General features: G+C 32.3%; 1 protein-coding gene across 2 annotated transcripts; it reads right to left on the bottom strand.

Moving 5' to 3' along the window:
• Window positions 1-3,253: 3,253 nt before the first annotated feature.
• Window positions 3,254-7,143, bottom strand: LOC133673584 (protein S-acyltransferase 11). 2 transcript variants are annotated; one of them, XM_062094461.1, is made up of 5 exons: window positions 6,988-7,143; window positions 6,028-6,250; window positions 5,302-5,600; window positions 3,917-3,990; window positions 3,254-3,826 (listed from the first exon to the last, which is right to left on the bottom strand). In XM_062094461.1, exons 1-5 carry the CDS (start codon window positions 7,009-7,011, stop codon window positions 3,508-3,510), a joined length of 939 nt encoding a protein of 312 aa, XP_061950445.1. In that variant the 5' UTR covers window positions 7,012-7,143; the 3' UTR covers window positions 3,254-3,507. The 2 variants fall into 2 exon arrangements, with proteins under 2 accessions (XP_061950445.1, XP_061950444.1); XM_062094460.1 differs by having other exon boundaries at window positions 3,254-3,990.
• Window positions 7,144-16,995: the final 9,852 nt, after the last annotated feature.

The raw sequence follows: 16,995 nt of genomic DNA on the forward strand, positions 1-16,995 counted from the left end.
CACTATGTCATACAATTCTTCACCTAATGGTAACAGCGGTGCAACATCCCTTTCAACTATACCAATAAAGAAGTCATTTATGTTCTTTCTGTACTTGTGTTCTATTGACAAAAACTGTCGGTGACAATTAAAAAAAAATACATTTTACTATCATTTGTTAACATGAAGGGTTATTATTTTCCATACAGTATAGACATGCTAATTTTTCGTACGTGCTCCAAGTAGAAACCATGTCACACGCAAGAAAATCATTGATAGTCCACATCAAAGCTGTCTTCATCTAAAAATTTTGTTTCCTCAATACATCATGAGTTAAAGTCTTGAATGACCATAACTATTTCAACTCATCAATTAACGGTTGAAGACAAACATTTATATTCCAACCCAGACTATTAGGATTGTGTATGACCATAGATAAAAACATATATTCTGGCCTCACACATATCCTCGATGACAAGTTGTAAATTATTAGTATCACTGACCAACAAGAATAAGAAGTAGTAAATGACCTGAATGGATTGATTTTTTCTATACATAACCTAAGATGCAAGTTCCTTGATTCCATTGAAAACTGAGGATGCACCCTAATAAAATATTTTCAAGTTTCATCATCGGAAGGGTGCACATCACTTCATCTACTGTATCATATGAATGATGTCATGTCATATGTTCATCAGTCTTTAAAGACATGAATAACCTTTGCAATCTAGGTGTTATTGAGATGCATCTACATTTTCTAGGTACAACAAGAGTCTTTCCATTGTTAGTTCTGGGTTTATACTAAGCAATATGCAGAAGTTTGGATGCATGTCAATTTTTTGGTATCTTAGGTCAAGGGGTTTCATTATGGATTTAACAGTATAAATTTTTTTTTCAGCCTATTCTCTTTAGGTAAAATTCTTATCACCCATTTAATAATTTTATTATAAACAACCTCACTAAACCCATAATCTGACTTGATAGTGAATATTTGTGCAACAACTAATAATTTACTGTGATTTGTACACCCATCCCATAATAGTTTATCAAAATCTTTCAAAAGATCAAAGAACCTTGTTGCGTTAACATTAAGTTCTTCATCCACGACTGGACATTCACCTACATAACCCTAATTCATTATCATTGCATCCATAACCATATTCCTATAAGGATTAATATTGTCATCTACAACTTCATGCACAATGCTAGAATTAGAAGTTTATCCAACCATCCTTTATATTATGGTCTCGTAAGTAACATATGATATTTCTCCATGAACCCTTTATACAGAAGATGCATCGTTACAACATATAGATCATGGAACTTTTTTATTCTTATACCTCTTACATGAATATCAAATACCACCTCCGCTAATATTTCTTAAATTAGATAGTGCGTAATTAATAAAACCCTCAATCTCATTACAATAATCCATCTTACATAACCATTCGGGTGAATCTCGATACCTCTATGAACGGTCATCCATTACTTATATCAAACCTATATAGAATATTGATGATAACATGTATTAATTAATTATGTAAATTAACTAAATTAACTAACATTGGTTTAACTCAAACTTATTCAATCTATTTTAATAGTACTCTTAATTCATTATCAATTATCTATATAAATTCATATTTTTATACATTTACCAAAATTTTCAAGTCAACAATAAAATTGACAAAATAGAAAATAGACTCGTTAAGTAAGCCATTATTTATTTCATTACAAAACACCTAAGTCACAAATTCGAAATAAATTTTATCAATTTACAAACAAATATATTTTTTTAAAATCTCAAAACAAACCCTAACATGTACAAATCATACATTCATACAACAAATTTCTATGGTAAAAAGCTGTAAAACAAGTAAAGACCTAAATAAAATACATATTCTACAAAAATATGCAATAAAAATTAACATTTTAAAATTGAGTTCAAACAAAAAATGGATAGTTTTACTTACTTTATGAGGGGGATCCTTAATAAAATTTAAATCAGAACAGAGATGTTGACAGATTGAGTGTTGGGTTGGCCATATTTATAGGAGGTTGATTTGTGCTAAAATAAAGGGTATGTTGTTTATTGTAAAGCTTAGATGAAGAAGAATAAATGGGGGAGGAGGGTCGCTCGTCAGGTTATAAATTAAATATTATTGACGATATTATGGAAGGATTTCACTGACAAGTTAATTCTGTGAGGCATTCCGTCTATATAAATGACATGTCATTGTATATTTTAGTTTTTTTTATTTTTTTTTCACTGTAATTCCCTTGATATATACCAATGGAATATTTCCTTCGCTGTTTAATGATGGATACAACAAGATATTATTCTGTCAGTAAAGTTCACCGCAATTTATTGACGAAAAAATTCTGTCGGTGTTTCCGTTTATATTTGCCAATTTTTTTTGTAGTGTTTTTTTTTGTTTTTGATCCTTTCATAAAATTAAATTTTCTTTTCAATTTCATCTTTCAATCCAAAAATATCAGAGTCCTCTTATTTGTTTTCATTTATAACTTGGCTCTTATTCTTTTGATTTCTAATTTTTTTTAGGTTCTTTTGTAAGTTTGAATTAATTTTCAATTTCATCATTCTATATAGGGTTGATTAAGAATTGAATTTCGTGTTTTTTCTAGATTAGATGATCTCAGTTTCATGACCCAAGTTGTAGATTTAAAAACTTAACTTCAGGTTTTTTTTATATCAATTTTTTTTCATCCTTTTAAATTTGGTTTTTTTAAATTTAGCTTTATATATATTTTTTAAATTTATTTTATAATCAATTATCTCAATTTTAACAAGGAAAAAACAACACGAATTGATGTAATCATGTAAGTATTGTCAGATTTTTTATTTGTTCAAATCGAGGAGACCAGAATTGATATGTTGTCGAGAATACCATTAAAAGACTGCTACAGAAAGTTGAGGAGCTATTAGTTATACCCTCCAAAATATCAGGTCCCTTTCTTCGATTTGCTTTATATTCAATTATCTCAGTCTCCTCGATTTAAACAAATAAAAAATCTGACAATAATAAGACGTAAGAAAACCATATAATAACAATTTTAATTGTATTAAATATACTCCACTGTTATGTTAAAAATAAGGATACTCCATAGTCATATATCAAAAAAATAAAATAAAAATAATGTGATTTATTAATAAAATTTGAAATGGATGCGGGGAGGAGGAATTAACAAACCATGGAACCGGCAAAATATATATATATATATAGAAGGCTAGCAACAGTGTCAGAGACTCAGAATATACAAAAGAAATTGAACCTTCCCTATCTCTGTCTTCTCACTTCCATTATGTAATAAAAATACACTGAATTGCAATATCAACTGCCTATGTTACCTATCAAAATGGTAAATAAATTAAGAGCAATCAGAAGAGGCTAGACTGAGTCGCCTTGGAGTTGATCCCAAAAGAAACTGAAAAGTTTCAAGGAGAAAGGGGAACCGATTCTCTAAGTTCTGCAGAAAATAATGGTGTCTTTCACTGCCAACGTATCCATTTCACTTCTCATGTCTCTTGGGTGAATTCCAGAAATTTGGCAAGAATCTTAAAACAGGATATGGGCAGCCGAAGAAACGGAAAAGATTTTTGCAATCTTTTTCTCCAGCTTCGTCACCTCCCCGCATACTTAAGCTGCTTAAGTAAGTTTGTCCCTCATATATGTAGCAGAGCTGCTGCCACAGAAGAACGCTTATTCCAATCTCTAAAGAAATACTGGAAACAAAAAGATAGACGAGTACAAGCCCTCTTGTGGAAAGGAGCACCGCAGAGCTTACTAATGCAATAGCAACATCCTGCAATGCTCTCCAAGCCAAAGATCTGTCACCAGCACGAAAATGGTCTAGGTATCTGTATGTTAATGGAGGCCATATATGCAAAACAGCATATGCGGACATGATTGTAACATACATTGTGCTGACAAGAACTGATATAAGGAATGCAATGAAGTTTTGGTGATTTGCTGCACCAACACAATTTCCAATCTGCAAAAAGATTTTAATAAGGCATGGTTAGTGTCCTTAGCATGCAAGAACACGTGTAAAGTAAGGGCAAGTTGATGGAGAAAGTAATGACCAAATGTGCACATAGGATAGAAAAATAACCTATTGAACATTCATAACACAATCCATGTATAGACAAGGTCTGAGGTGGGCTGGGTGGCCAATCCAGCAAGCTACCTTCCAAGGCATAACCTCAATATGAAACAAATACATTGCATTAATAACTACTCCCTCTGTAATTATTTTGACTTAATAGATTGCAATGCATCCTTAGGCTCTCAAAATTTTATATGTTAATTTAGCTTGGGTTTAAAAATGAGAAGGAAAACTGAATGTGAAGGCCTTCATGAAGTTTAACCACCTCCCTCTTTTATTAAAAGAGTCGTTTTCAATTGTAAATCCTGATTGCAAGTGAGTACACATATGGATTCTTATATGCGTGTCCATGTAAGATAGACACTAAAAAAATACAAGGCATAGGAAAAAAGAAGAAAAGGCAATTAAACAGAGTTTAAAATGGTAAAATATGAGAAACATCAGAAAAATGTTCAAGTTGGCAGCCAGATAAAGTGGTACTAATTAAAGATAAGAATATATTGTAATTTAACTTGTTTACCAATTATTAGGATCTGAAAAGGAAGTCCTCTAATTCCGGTACTTAATAGCAGGAAAAGGGAGAAATTGATGAGTATTTATTGTTATCCATTACATAGTTGCTATTGCTCTTTACATGCATTCAGCAGAACATAGTACGGCAATCCAAAGCCTAACAGATCATAAACATAGCTCCAAACTTTAACATTAGCTTCAGCAAAGAAAAATAATTTTGAGATCCTTAGGGGGAAAAAAATGAATTTGTACCCAAATTATGGATATCTTTATGTATTAAAATCCAGTCTATTTTCATCTTTTTTTCTCTTGTTTGGCAATGCAATAAGATGCTAAGACTGGTACAAACTTATACAGTGACAGGAAAGAAGACTGCTGCATAATTCATCAAAAAGGAAAGCAGGCCGCAACCTAAGATTTAAAGGCCATTCAACTTCTTCCTGGTCATAACAAGTCAACACTGAAGACAAATTTCCAATAGAGGAAAATCAAAACTTAAGGTATGGACTGCAAGCTCCTTAGTCCTTACATTTCCAGATAAATACAGCTTTCACAGATTACCCAAGCAGAACTAGTAGGAAGTCACAATTCCAAGATAATAAATAACATGCAGAAACAAGACTCCACATCCATGCTTCCAGATTATTAAACTATTTCGAAATTCTAGAGATAATGGGCACTTACAAAAGGACAGTGATGATCCATGTCCAGTACACAGATTCCACATGTACGGCAGTGATGAGTTCTCGGTGACTTGGGCTTTGAACAATAGCGACAGAAGGTGTAGTTTTCAAGCTGTTTTTTTCCCACAGCTGGGTAGCTACCCCACTCTATTAGAGGTGGTGTTCCAGCACTTCTTAAGGCCGTAAGAGTAAACAGTAATACAGTAGTTATTGACAAGATACCTGTTATGGTTAGATGGAAAATCCCACAAAAAAAACTGATAGAGAAGATGACAGGGTACACTGCCCACACACCACCACCTGCACTTTCAGAAATTGGATTAAGATGAGATAGATAAAAACTTCAGTGATATTAAAAAGCAGTAAATCAGAAAATGGTTTGATGAAAAATGTTTCTGGATTAATTCTGAAATCAATAGATATCCTCGTATAGTTCAATAAAGAGAAATTAGGTCTTTAGGATGAAATTTGATTTTGTGAAAATGAAGATCCTAGTTCATGATGAAAAATCAAATGCAAGTTGAAAGAAAATATGATATTTGCAACAAGGATAACAGCAAATAGAAAAAGAGAAGTTCAAGCCAGTTAGAAAACTTCCTTTTAACTTTCCAAAGTTGAAATTGCTTCATTCCTCTTTTTAAAAGTTCTACAAAAAGAAGTACTTAAAAACATGTTCACTGCAAGGAGTGAGACACACGGTTTGAAAGAAGAAATTACTGTGACATACATATTACAAAGAGAATGAAGCCGATGAGGACACATACAAAGCAACGGTCACGCATGTGTCTCCACCAATAATTCTTGTGATCACATTTCGACTCATATTTATCCGTTATTGCCCCACACCAGCCACACTTGAAAACAGGTGCATTAGGTGGGTGAAGAAGACGCAACCCGCACCCCCAGCATGGTGTCTCATGATCCTCGCTAACCACTGTTACTAAATGCTCCTGTGTATGCAAGAAAAGAATACCAAATGAAAAACAACATCATTCCTTTTCTCTTCCACTGCATAATACAACAAAAACAACATCTTAAAAGTTTCAATTTACCTAATCAAAATCTTTACCAAATTCTGGTCAAACGAACTGCACAAACATTCCATTTAGACAAACTATTTCCAAACTAGAACTACTTCAACAGTCTTGAATCAGTTAGCCCACTTTATATTTCAATCCCAAAACTTCAAAAACACCATCACTAGCACTCAACTTCTTTATGTCTCTCAAAATTTTAAAACCCTTTCCAATAAAACTTCTTTCCCAATAATGATAACCAGGATCCTTCTCCTGTATAAGAAACTACTCGATGTTATATTACATGCAAATTCCAGTGGCAGTATTTATCAAAAGTATGCAAAGTAAACCTTGTGAATCATGCATATCATTTAATCTCTATCTCAACAATTTTTAAATCACCAATCTATTTTTTGTTCCCATGATACAAGTTCAGTCAAAAGCAACAAAATAATTTGATAAATATTTGTACTTTACCTACAAAATTTTCTCCTTCTGACCTATCTTATGTACTCTAAATTTATGTCAAGATCAAAACTTTCTAACAGAATAAAAACATAAAATCCATTCTAGCAACTGGGTTTCAATCAATATTTAAAATCTTTCTAACAGAGACAACAGCAAAAAAAAATGAAATCAAACCAAGAAAAAGGGAAAAAAAAAAAACTAACCTTGTTAAGGTTCGAGTCAACCATGTTTTCGCTTTTGTTTTTCCAGATAAAAAAGATAGAATTGTTCAGTTAAATCAGACAAGAGATGAAGCTCTCTCACATTTTATATAGGAGAATGTATCGCTGGTGGTTCTTTTGATTTTTCGTCTTGGCAAAGATACAAATGTGTCCCTAAATTATCACTTAATACTAATTGTATCCCCAAACACCAAGTTGGCTCCTCCCCGTATATTGGACGTTGACTAATTGAACGCGGCTCGGAATTTTTACCTTTGTAATTCTTAAAAGATTACGAGCCCGTTTGGCTCTGTGGCTGCGGCTGCGTTTTATTTAAAACGTAGTTCGTAGTTGTTTGGTTAAGGAAAAAATTGGTTTAATGTTCATTGGGCCCCACTGAATTTCTGCGTTAGCAACGCACGAAAGGAGAAGCAGCCATTTCTTACTTTTTTTTTCCACTGTTCACGTTAATTGCACTGTTCATTGAACAGTGCAATTAACGTGAACAGTGCAAGTGATGCACTGTTCACTTAAAATGGTGAACAGTGCAATTCTATTGCACTGTTCACTTGCACTGCGTGGACACTTTTTTTTTTTAGTGTGTTAAGTTTTTTTTTAACATTTAAAAAAAAAATAGTTTGGAGTGAATTTTATACATGATAATATTTTATCTAATTTTATTACACGCTAAAAAATTATGAAAACTGTAGTTCTTGTTGGATGAATTTTGTACGTAATGGAATTGTAGATAGTTTAATAGAACAATAAATTTTTTTATATATAAAGTATGATTTATTTCATGATGTTACCACAATAGTTAAATCCACAGTATTTAAATTAAAAACCATCAATATTAATATATATTTTTTAAAATTATTTTATAACCTCAATTTCAAAAACATTCTTAACCAAACACATTAAACTACTTTTTCTTCAACCTCAATTTCAACCACAATTTTAACCAAACACCTATTTTTTCAAACCAACCACAACTAAAAGTGCTTTTTATAAAACAACTTTTTTCAAACCACAACCACAACAGCTACCGCAATACCAAATACACTCTACGGCACGAATGTTTGCTGGAAGTTGTTTATTTTTAAAAAATGGTTTTCATTAAAAATAAAATTTTAAAAAGTAAAATAATTTTTTAATTTTTAATAGTGTCCATAAAAAAATAAGTTGGAAAATATTTTCTAATATTTGATTATATCATAAAAAATAAGTTGTTAAATAATTTATTAATATTTTTATTTTTTTCAAGTTTATTAAAAGAATAGAGACTAAATCTGATAGATAAAAAAAGCTAAAGGATGATGAAATTAAAAAAAAAATTAATTTCATAAATTATTTCAAATAAAACAAATATCAATCAAAAGAATGGAGACTAAATTTGACAGATCAAAAAATTAAAAAATGATGAAATTGAAAAAAATATTTTAACTTCATAATTCTTTTCAAATAAAATAAATAATAATCAACAGAATGAAAACCAAATTTGATAGATAAAAAATTTCAATTAGAAAAAGGATAAGAGAAAAATAAATAACAATTAAAAGAATAAGAACTAAAGCTGGTATAAAAATCAAATTCAGTTGAATTTTAAGGGATGAAATTAAAAAATAAATTATTTAAAACAAAATATATAACAATCAAAAGATTGAGGAAATTTGATATAATTAACAAATAATCAGATATTTTTTAATTCTTCACAACTTCCAAAATGTGTTTTCTGTTTAAAATAAAATGAAAACAATTTTCTGAAAACCAAGCTAAAATTTTTTTGACTAAAAAGTGTGTTTTTCATTGAACAACTTTTGTAATGGTAAACAAATAGAAGAAAGTTTCCATAAAACCACTTTCCATAAAATAAACAGAACCAAAACTTTTTGCTTACGGAATGTTAGTGTAACTAGTGTTTTTAAAGCCAACCCGGTGGTTGACCCGACCCAAGGCTTGGGTCATGGGTTTTGATCGGGTCACCGGGTTTTGATCGGGTAACCAGGTCATCTAGGTCAACCTTAATTTTTTGTATAAATCAAAATGACATTGTTTTGCTTTAAAAAAATAAATAGTCAACGGGTTACAACCGAGTTTTTGACCAGATCTTACCAGGTCAATCGAGTTTTTGATCGGGTCAACCGGGTCGCCGGGTCAGCTGGGTTTTTGAATTCCCTTATTTTATCATAAACCCGGCCCAGTTCCGGCCTCGGGTTAGTCGGGTCCCGGGTTGACCAGCCGTGCCGGGCCGAGTTTTAAAACTATGAGTGTAACGTAATAAGTTTTTCATATAGAGTTGTTCATAAGATTAAAAGTTTGAATCAATTTATCATAATGGTTTGTTTATATTTTTTTTATATATATTCATAGTTATCTTTAAAAGATTTTTGAGTTTCAATCACGATAAGGATTCTTTTGAACAGAAAAATGATGTAGGCACTATTTCGATTGCGATCCAATCATGCTTTTTCTTTATATATATATATATATATATATATATATAAACCTTCAAATTAATATTTTTTAGTGATTTTTATCATTTTGATGTGCTAATGTTAAAAAATTAAAAAAAAACATTATATGATGCATTTTCAATTTAAAAGTACTTTGAAAAACAACATTTCCTACACTTTCAAATAAGCTCGTAATGTTAGTGCAATATTTTATATTGAAAAGTTTACAATAGCTAGCCTTTTTTTCATTCTTCATCACCAAAAAAAGGACTTAGTTGTCTTTAAGGATTAATTAATTTGGACAATATCTAATAGATAAGGGTTCAATTGAGAATGATTTTTTATTTAAGGAGCTACTTGAGAATCAAATGATAGTTAGGAGACAAATATATCATTTTTCTTGTTTTTCATAATTACATGTGTACGTGTGTGTGTTTTTAATCATATATAATTGGTTCTTTTCTCATGTTAAAAGGTTTGACCTGATGAACATTGTAATACTAAGTTGGGTTTAAGCCATTATTTCAACCTGATGAACTTATAAGTTTGGATAAGAAGAAAACATGTGATGTGTTGACCTTGACCTCAATCAGGTACGACATCAATAAAATAGATAAATGACATTACCAAGCCATGTTGCAAAGTATGCACCCTCATTTCTAACTTTATTTTTCACAAAGTTAATTGTTGAAGGAGAAGGGGAAACTTCAGCGAGGTCCGCAGAAGGGAGTTTGTCTACATCGAGGAGGGGACCTTCATCTCTTGACTTAAGTGTAGATAAAATTAAAGAAGAGATGGAACACAACCCCATCAACATAGAAAAACTCATTGTTTCTGAGGAAATAATAGCGGGAAACACCACTTCTGTAAAAATAAAGGTGTTCTCCCTAGCTGGGGGTTAAGCAGAGTTGACCCTTTTAAAGTACTTACAGGTTATGGTGCCTGCTTTAAGAGAAAAAGGGTCTCAACCCCTATAAAGACTAGTTGTGTAGCCTTAGTTGTAGAGGTCTCTCTTGTCTTAGCAATCCCAATACCCCCACCCTTGATTTCATTTGCAGAGACTTCAGCTATTAAGACCTCTATCTAGGGTGCTTGTGAGGAAGTTGGATAACTTGGGTTTAAGGAGCTATTGTTAGAACCTATTTGTGATATCCCATATCGAAAGCGAGCATCCAGAGCCAAGGCTTTATGAGTAGTGCTGGTCGCTGACTTGTTGTACGCGTTTTAGGGTGTCAGGCTCAGAAGTGAGCTCGCGTAACCAGGAACAAAATCGTGAGGGCGGTAAGGCCCAAAGCGGATAATATACGCCAAGTTAGGCCAGGCTATTACATTGTCCTTCAAACAAAGGCTTAGTAAGCACACATTCCCTATAAATATAAATTTCCTATAAAGACAGATTTCCTTTCTTCTCTATGGATTGATTGAGTAAATTGATAGTAGTCGATAACTTGGGATGTCCTAAATACAAATGAAACTCTACCAAAATTTTGGTAGAATTTTTTACAAAAAAAAAATTACCCTCAAATTAAGAGCATATGTTGGGATCTTTTAGCGTTGATCAAATCATACAGTCGAGTTTGTTACACTCTTTTTCATACCTTTTATTTCCACTTGAAGTATTTCCCCCAACTGAAGTGCCCCTCAAAATCACATTGATCTCGGGTAGGGCTTAGGTAGGTTGGTTAGGCTCTTCTCTATATCATTTCAAATGGGCATGCCTATGACAAATTGTTTTAGATAACCCTTAGCCATCATCATTTCAATTTGTTTTTTTTCTTCAATGTGAAGTAATCTTATGTATCATGTCTTTTATCCTCATGGAACAAACAAAACTTCTTGAAGGTATGCGTGTATAAAAGCGACACTATATAAGGTGGATATTAAAAAAAGTATTTCCTCTTGATAGCTATAAAGACTTTTATGAGGGTGGCATTCACGAGAGTTGAATGTCTCTTTTCAGGGTATTTCATGTGCTTCTTACCGGCCTTTTCTAACCTTTCTTGGAATTATTATCTCTATTATAAGAATGATTTTGTTTGAAAGGCTTCTCTTCTCAACCTCTTAGTAGAAACGAGGAGATTCATGCCTTGATATACTAGTTTTTTCTACCCACATATGATTCTTAATGACTTTTACCTTTAAAAGGCTTCTATCTGGTACAACATATAGATCTTTCCATAGAGAATGTTCCTTCACTCCATTTATCAAAGCCTTTGAGGTTACTAGCTCAATCAATTCCTCCAACTTGAGCATTTCTTTGTTGAACCTCTTCAAATATACCCTAGTGGATTATTTTCTTGATTAAGCAATGCCAAAAAGTTATATAGAACTCCTCTTAAAGGGTATACTAGTGCTATAACATGACACAAGTTTAGCATAAAGGTCATTAAAACTCATGATAGAGCCCAGCTCCAGGTTGTTATATTAGGCTCATATTGACGGGGCCCTTGAAGGTTGTATGAAGGATCTTGCACATATCATCATCATATTGGATGACAACCTCAAGGTTGATATGCATGTTTTGGACATGTTCTTATAGATTTGCAATACCATAATAGTTTTTTAAAGTTATCTTTATGGAGATGTACTTCTTGGGGATAAGGGTGTGCAAGACTTGTCCAGATAAAATTGATCTCTTTATTTCATGAAGACTATTGTAAACCCTCAGTTTTAAAGAAAATAAGAATAAGAATGGTGTGTGTGTATATATCTGTGTGTGCGTGTGTGTGTGTGTGTATTTCTTATTATAATTAATTATAAAGGTTAACTAAAATAGAATATCCGGTTAAATGAAAAACACCTAATTTAATTAAAAAAAGGTATTATGGTAATTTTAGAGGAGAGAAAAGAGAGGGGTATAAAAGGCCTGAGAAAGTAAAGAAGAGAGGAAAATTTTCATTTTGTTGGAAACTCTCACTAAAAAACTTGGGAATGGGTAGATTAAAGTGTTGGGAGGAGGTTTTGAGTGATTAAACACCAAAAAATTGAGTGAATTAAGAAAGTTTTTGGTGTTTAGGAGAGTCATTGGAGTCTAAGAAGAAAACATAAAGAAAACTTGCATTCTCTTACTTAATTGCTTGAGATTTCTGGTAATTTAGAAGTGTTAATCATTTCTAACATGGTAGATTATGGTTTTGTTATGTAATGAGCTTGAATTAGTGTAGCAAACATTGTGGAAATTAGGGTTTTAGTGCATTGAATAGTTTGAATGAATGTTATAAATGTTTATTGATGATTATCGACATGAAAAATTTATGGGTAAAGTGTTAATTGTAAGAAATTTAAAGAAGTTTTGCACCTCCCCTTATATAGGTTTCAGCCAACACAAATAATTAGAGGAATGAAATTTATGAATTCAATTAATTAGAATGTCTTGTTAGTAAATATTAATAAATATGTTTAATAGTATATAAGAATAAAATTACCCAAAATTTTAAAGAAATACCATGACCTTTATTTTATGAAGATTTTGGCTAAAGAGAGGGAAATGTGACATCGATAAAGAATGATGAAATTAGTTCAAACCTTGCATAAGTTTAGTTATATTAGAGTAGATGAATTTGGCTAAGATAAATTAAATCGATACTTGTTAAAGGAAATCAAAAGAAAAAGAAAAAGAAAAAAGGAAAGAAATAAGAATTAAAGGACTTTAATGAGTTAATGGGAAATCATGGATAATCGAAGGAAGGTGCTTGTGTAGCTAGAATAAGGGTGTTGTACTAAGTTAAGTATTGATTTCATGATAATCTAATTAAGTTTCCAAAGTTATTAAAAGGATTAATAATATATTGGTTCTGTATTGACGGGTGACATTTTTGCACCTCGACCCCAGTACGGAACATGAGCAAACATATCACGATTGACAGATAGTTATATGCATGTTTTTAATTTTATTTATGAATAACTTATAGTGCTAAACTATCAGCTCATTATATGTGTAGATTATGTATTAAGTGTAAAAGAGTAAAAGAAGAAAGAAATTGAAGAAAAATGGACTTGAATAGCCATCTCGCTTAATGAGGGCTAATGATATTGATGAAATTTCATCGACATTGACATTTATTTGAATTTGATTATCTATTCCAATATTGAAAGGCTAATGATATCAATATATTCATATTGATATTGGCAATATCACAACAAGATGATTGTTAAATATGACTTGATTAGCCAACCCAAGTATTGGGGGTTAATGATACCATTGAGTTTGTGTTGGTGTCGACAAAACTACTACTTGATTAGCCATCCTTCCTTTGCGGTTCTTTTGGAGATAATCACGGCATGGGAGTTAGTCTTTTGCACGGATTCGAGCATGAGATTCTATCCTTATCTCCCTGGGATTATGATTTTCATGAAGATAGGAATTAATCTTTGTGTTTTGGTAGGGCTGGGATGTTGATATTTCAACTTTCCTTCCCTTCTTTACAGGCGGACTTTAAGCTCTAGAGGAGGAAGAAGAAGAAGAATAGTGCATGTAGAAATGACGTTGCAGGAACACGTGATGAGTGCGGTACAATGATGTGCCAATTATAATTCATAAAAATAGGAACAAATGAATTATATTGCAAAGTAGGAAGAGAAGAAAAGAGACTTACCTGGTTTAGGAGATGAAGACGTGATGGAGGACTGGCTCACCCAAATCAATGCTCGACTAGCTTGTTTCTGATGACTATTTGGGATATTTCAAAAATAAAAGGAAGATGACGGGAGTGCGAAACTCAACCACTGAAATTGGTACACGAAGGCTCCACCATGTGGGTTCAAAGCTACTTTCTTCCCCTCTACCTCTATTCTTTGTGCGTTTCTCTTCTGGTCTTGCTTTTCTTTGCTTTGTTTCTTTTTTCTTCTCTTGTTCTCCTTTTCTCCCTCAATGTTTGCCTAGTACTGTTGTGTTGCTTGTCCTATTCTTTGGTTTTCTTCCTTTCTCTTCAGTGTTTGTGTTATCTATGTTTTTTTTTCCTGTGTTGTTCTATGTTGGCTTGAGCTTGCTCCTGGTTACTGGAGTTTTGAAGGAGAATCTACGGTCCCTTTCCTTTATTTCACTCTGCCTTTGTTTTTTTTTCTCTGGTTTGTCCTTGTTCTCTCTCTACTCGATCTCTCTCTGTTTTCTGCTTTGTATTATGGATCTCCTTCCCTTTTTTTCTCCTCTTCCTTCTTTATGTCCTTTATTCCTTCCTCTGTTATGGGTTCTTTTTTTTTGTTTTTTTCTTCCTTTTTTGTTTTGTTTGGTTGATGGGATTAACTAGGTGAGGGGAAGTTGAAGTCCCTTGTTCCTCTCGAGCTTCTCTCTGTTTTTTGGTTCTCTCCTTTCTTTTTTCTTTGCTGGTTCTTTTTCCCTATTTCTTTGTGGTGTCTCTCTTCTGAGGTATTTATAGGGGACTTTCTTGCTCCCCAACCCACATCTCTTCTATTGATAATCACAGCATGGAAGTTAGTCTTCTGCACGGATTCAGGCGTGAGATTCGGTCCTTATCTCCCCGAGATTATAATCTTCATAACGATAGGAATTGATCTTTGTGTTTTGGTAGGACTGGGATGCTGGCATTTCAACTTTCCTTCCCTTCTTTGCAGGCAGACTTTCAGCTCTAGAGGAAGAAGAAGAATAACAGTGCATGTGGAAACGATGTCGTCTTGGTTTGGGAATGAGCATTTTTGATTTGGTCCTTGAAGTTTTGAAATTTTGCATTCAAGCCCCTGATCTTTTAATTTCAACTTTTAACCCCATTAAAATTAAATTAAAAATAAATGGGTCAAATTTAAGTTATAACATTTGTAATGAATTTTAGATAAAATATGTAAACCTTAATATTTGAATCTAAATTACGTAAAAGAAATTTGGATGATCATTCAATATTACTTAACTATTTTGAAAAGTAATATTAGATATTTAGCTTTTTAAACTCTCTAAATAGTTTTATTTTATTGTTGTGAAATTATAGTTAATGTAATTTAAATATAGTATATATCACCTTATCTTATTGTTATGAGATTATGCTTGAAAAAAATTATAATGGAATATAACTCACCTTATTATGATAATAATAAGTTGTGCTTGAGATATTGATGTTGTAATGGTTGATTGATTCAAATGATTGGATCAAAGGTTGGAAATATATGTGTAGAATTAAATAGAATGATGTTGATAACTTAGGATGTTCCAAATATTGGAGAATCTCTACTAAAATTTTGGTAGAAATTTCTTAATGGGAATTTTCAATACATTTTAAAAAAAATCCATATTTTTCTCCTTGTCAAAAGCATTAAGTGTCTTGAAAGTTAAGGGTGTTACAATTATAAACCTTATCATGGATGTATCTACAATCCAAACTTCTCCCCGACTATTATATAATAAGCTCTAAAAGGCTGGGAAATTCTAGCATGGAACGACATGATAGATAGCTAACTTTTATTATGTGGTGGCCAGAGAGGTCATGTCTAGAGTGACCATTTATTGGGAGAGCTTCACATCAACGAGAACAATCTCTAGAATGACTATGAGATCACTATGGTGGAAAGCTCTTTAAGTCATCTTTTCCAACCTTCTCTGGATAATATAATTTTCTCCTAACAGAGAGGACAACTTGTGTTTGAGAAATTGGAACTGAGAGAGCTACATCATGTGTTAAGACATGTTAGGGTGGTAAGGACTAGTGTTGCCCTTAGGATGCCAACATGGATTGAGTAAGGTGTTGCACCTGATTGATGAATTGTTGAAACTCTGATGGATTAGACGTGTCAACAACTGCAGGGAGATTAGAGACACGTCCCATCCCAGAGGTATCTTGATTGTCTATCATTGATAACAATTAGGGACGTCAAAAACCAATTCAAGAAGAACATTTGATGGTTTTTTTATTAGTTCCTTAGAGACGGTGCCAATTGATGATGTTCAAAAATCCAATATGCTTTGGAATGAGATTTTTAAGTGTTTAGATAGTGAGTGATCATGCGTTTAAGTTAATATTCTCTTCTCTAGAGTTTACAAAGTCGATGGTTAGTGGTAGAATGCCCAACACCTGTAAAATAGTCCCTATTGATAGGGTTTAGAGACTTTTTGATGATAAAGTCAGTGACTTTTAATAAAATATTACAATAAATAAGAGAATGATCTTTAAGTTCTAAGAACAAGAGTGTTTGTTCTTGTTTTGTATTATAAATAATCTAAGAATAAAGTATGAAAACTTAGAGAATGGAAATCACGAACCATTTACCTAGATGGTTTAGCGGGTACATATAGCCCCTGAACTTTGTCATGTTTTGCTTGAATGGAGAAGTTGAAGTGTTATTTTTTCCTGATAGCATTAATAAGAGATAAATATCTCTTACACAATATTAATGTCGATGAAAATATGCTAGACCCTTAGAAGATTTTTATACACCCAAGCATGTAAATAGATGATTATTCTTGACTTTTAATATTTCAAAAATAAACATGTAAGATTATTCATGTTAAAAGTTATAAGAATAAATAAACAAGGCCTTGTGACCCAACATGAGTCCTATAATTATTGTTAGTTCCATGCCCACTTGTACTTGAAATGATGCCAAATCCAGGGAT

The sequence above is a fragment of the Populus nigra genome, chromosome 14 (genome assembly GCF_951802175.1).
Source record: "Populus nigra chromosome 14, ddPopNigr1.1, whole genome shotgun sequence".
Classification (NCBI taxonomy): domain Eukaryota; kingdom Viridiplantae; phylum Streptophyta; class Magnoliopsida; order Malpighiales; family Salicaceae; genus Populus; species Populus nigra.

Bases quoted from the DNA above. Each gene is read 5' to 3' on its own strand.
- LOC133673584 (XM_062094460.1), bottom strand. From the start codon at position 7,011: ATGGTTGACTCGAACCTTAACAAG. The intron at 6,251-6,987 runs GTTAGTTTTTTT...TTGCATACACAG, and splicing joins TTGACTCGAACCTTAACAAG to GAGCATTTAGTAACAGTGGT. The intron at 5,601-6,027 runs GTATGTCACAGT...CTGAAAGTGCAG, and splicing joins CTTCATTCTCTTTGTAATAT to GTGGTGGTGTGTGGGCAGTG.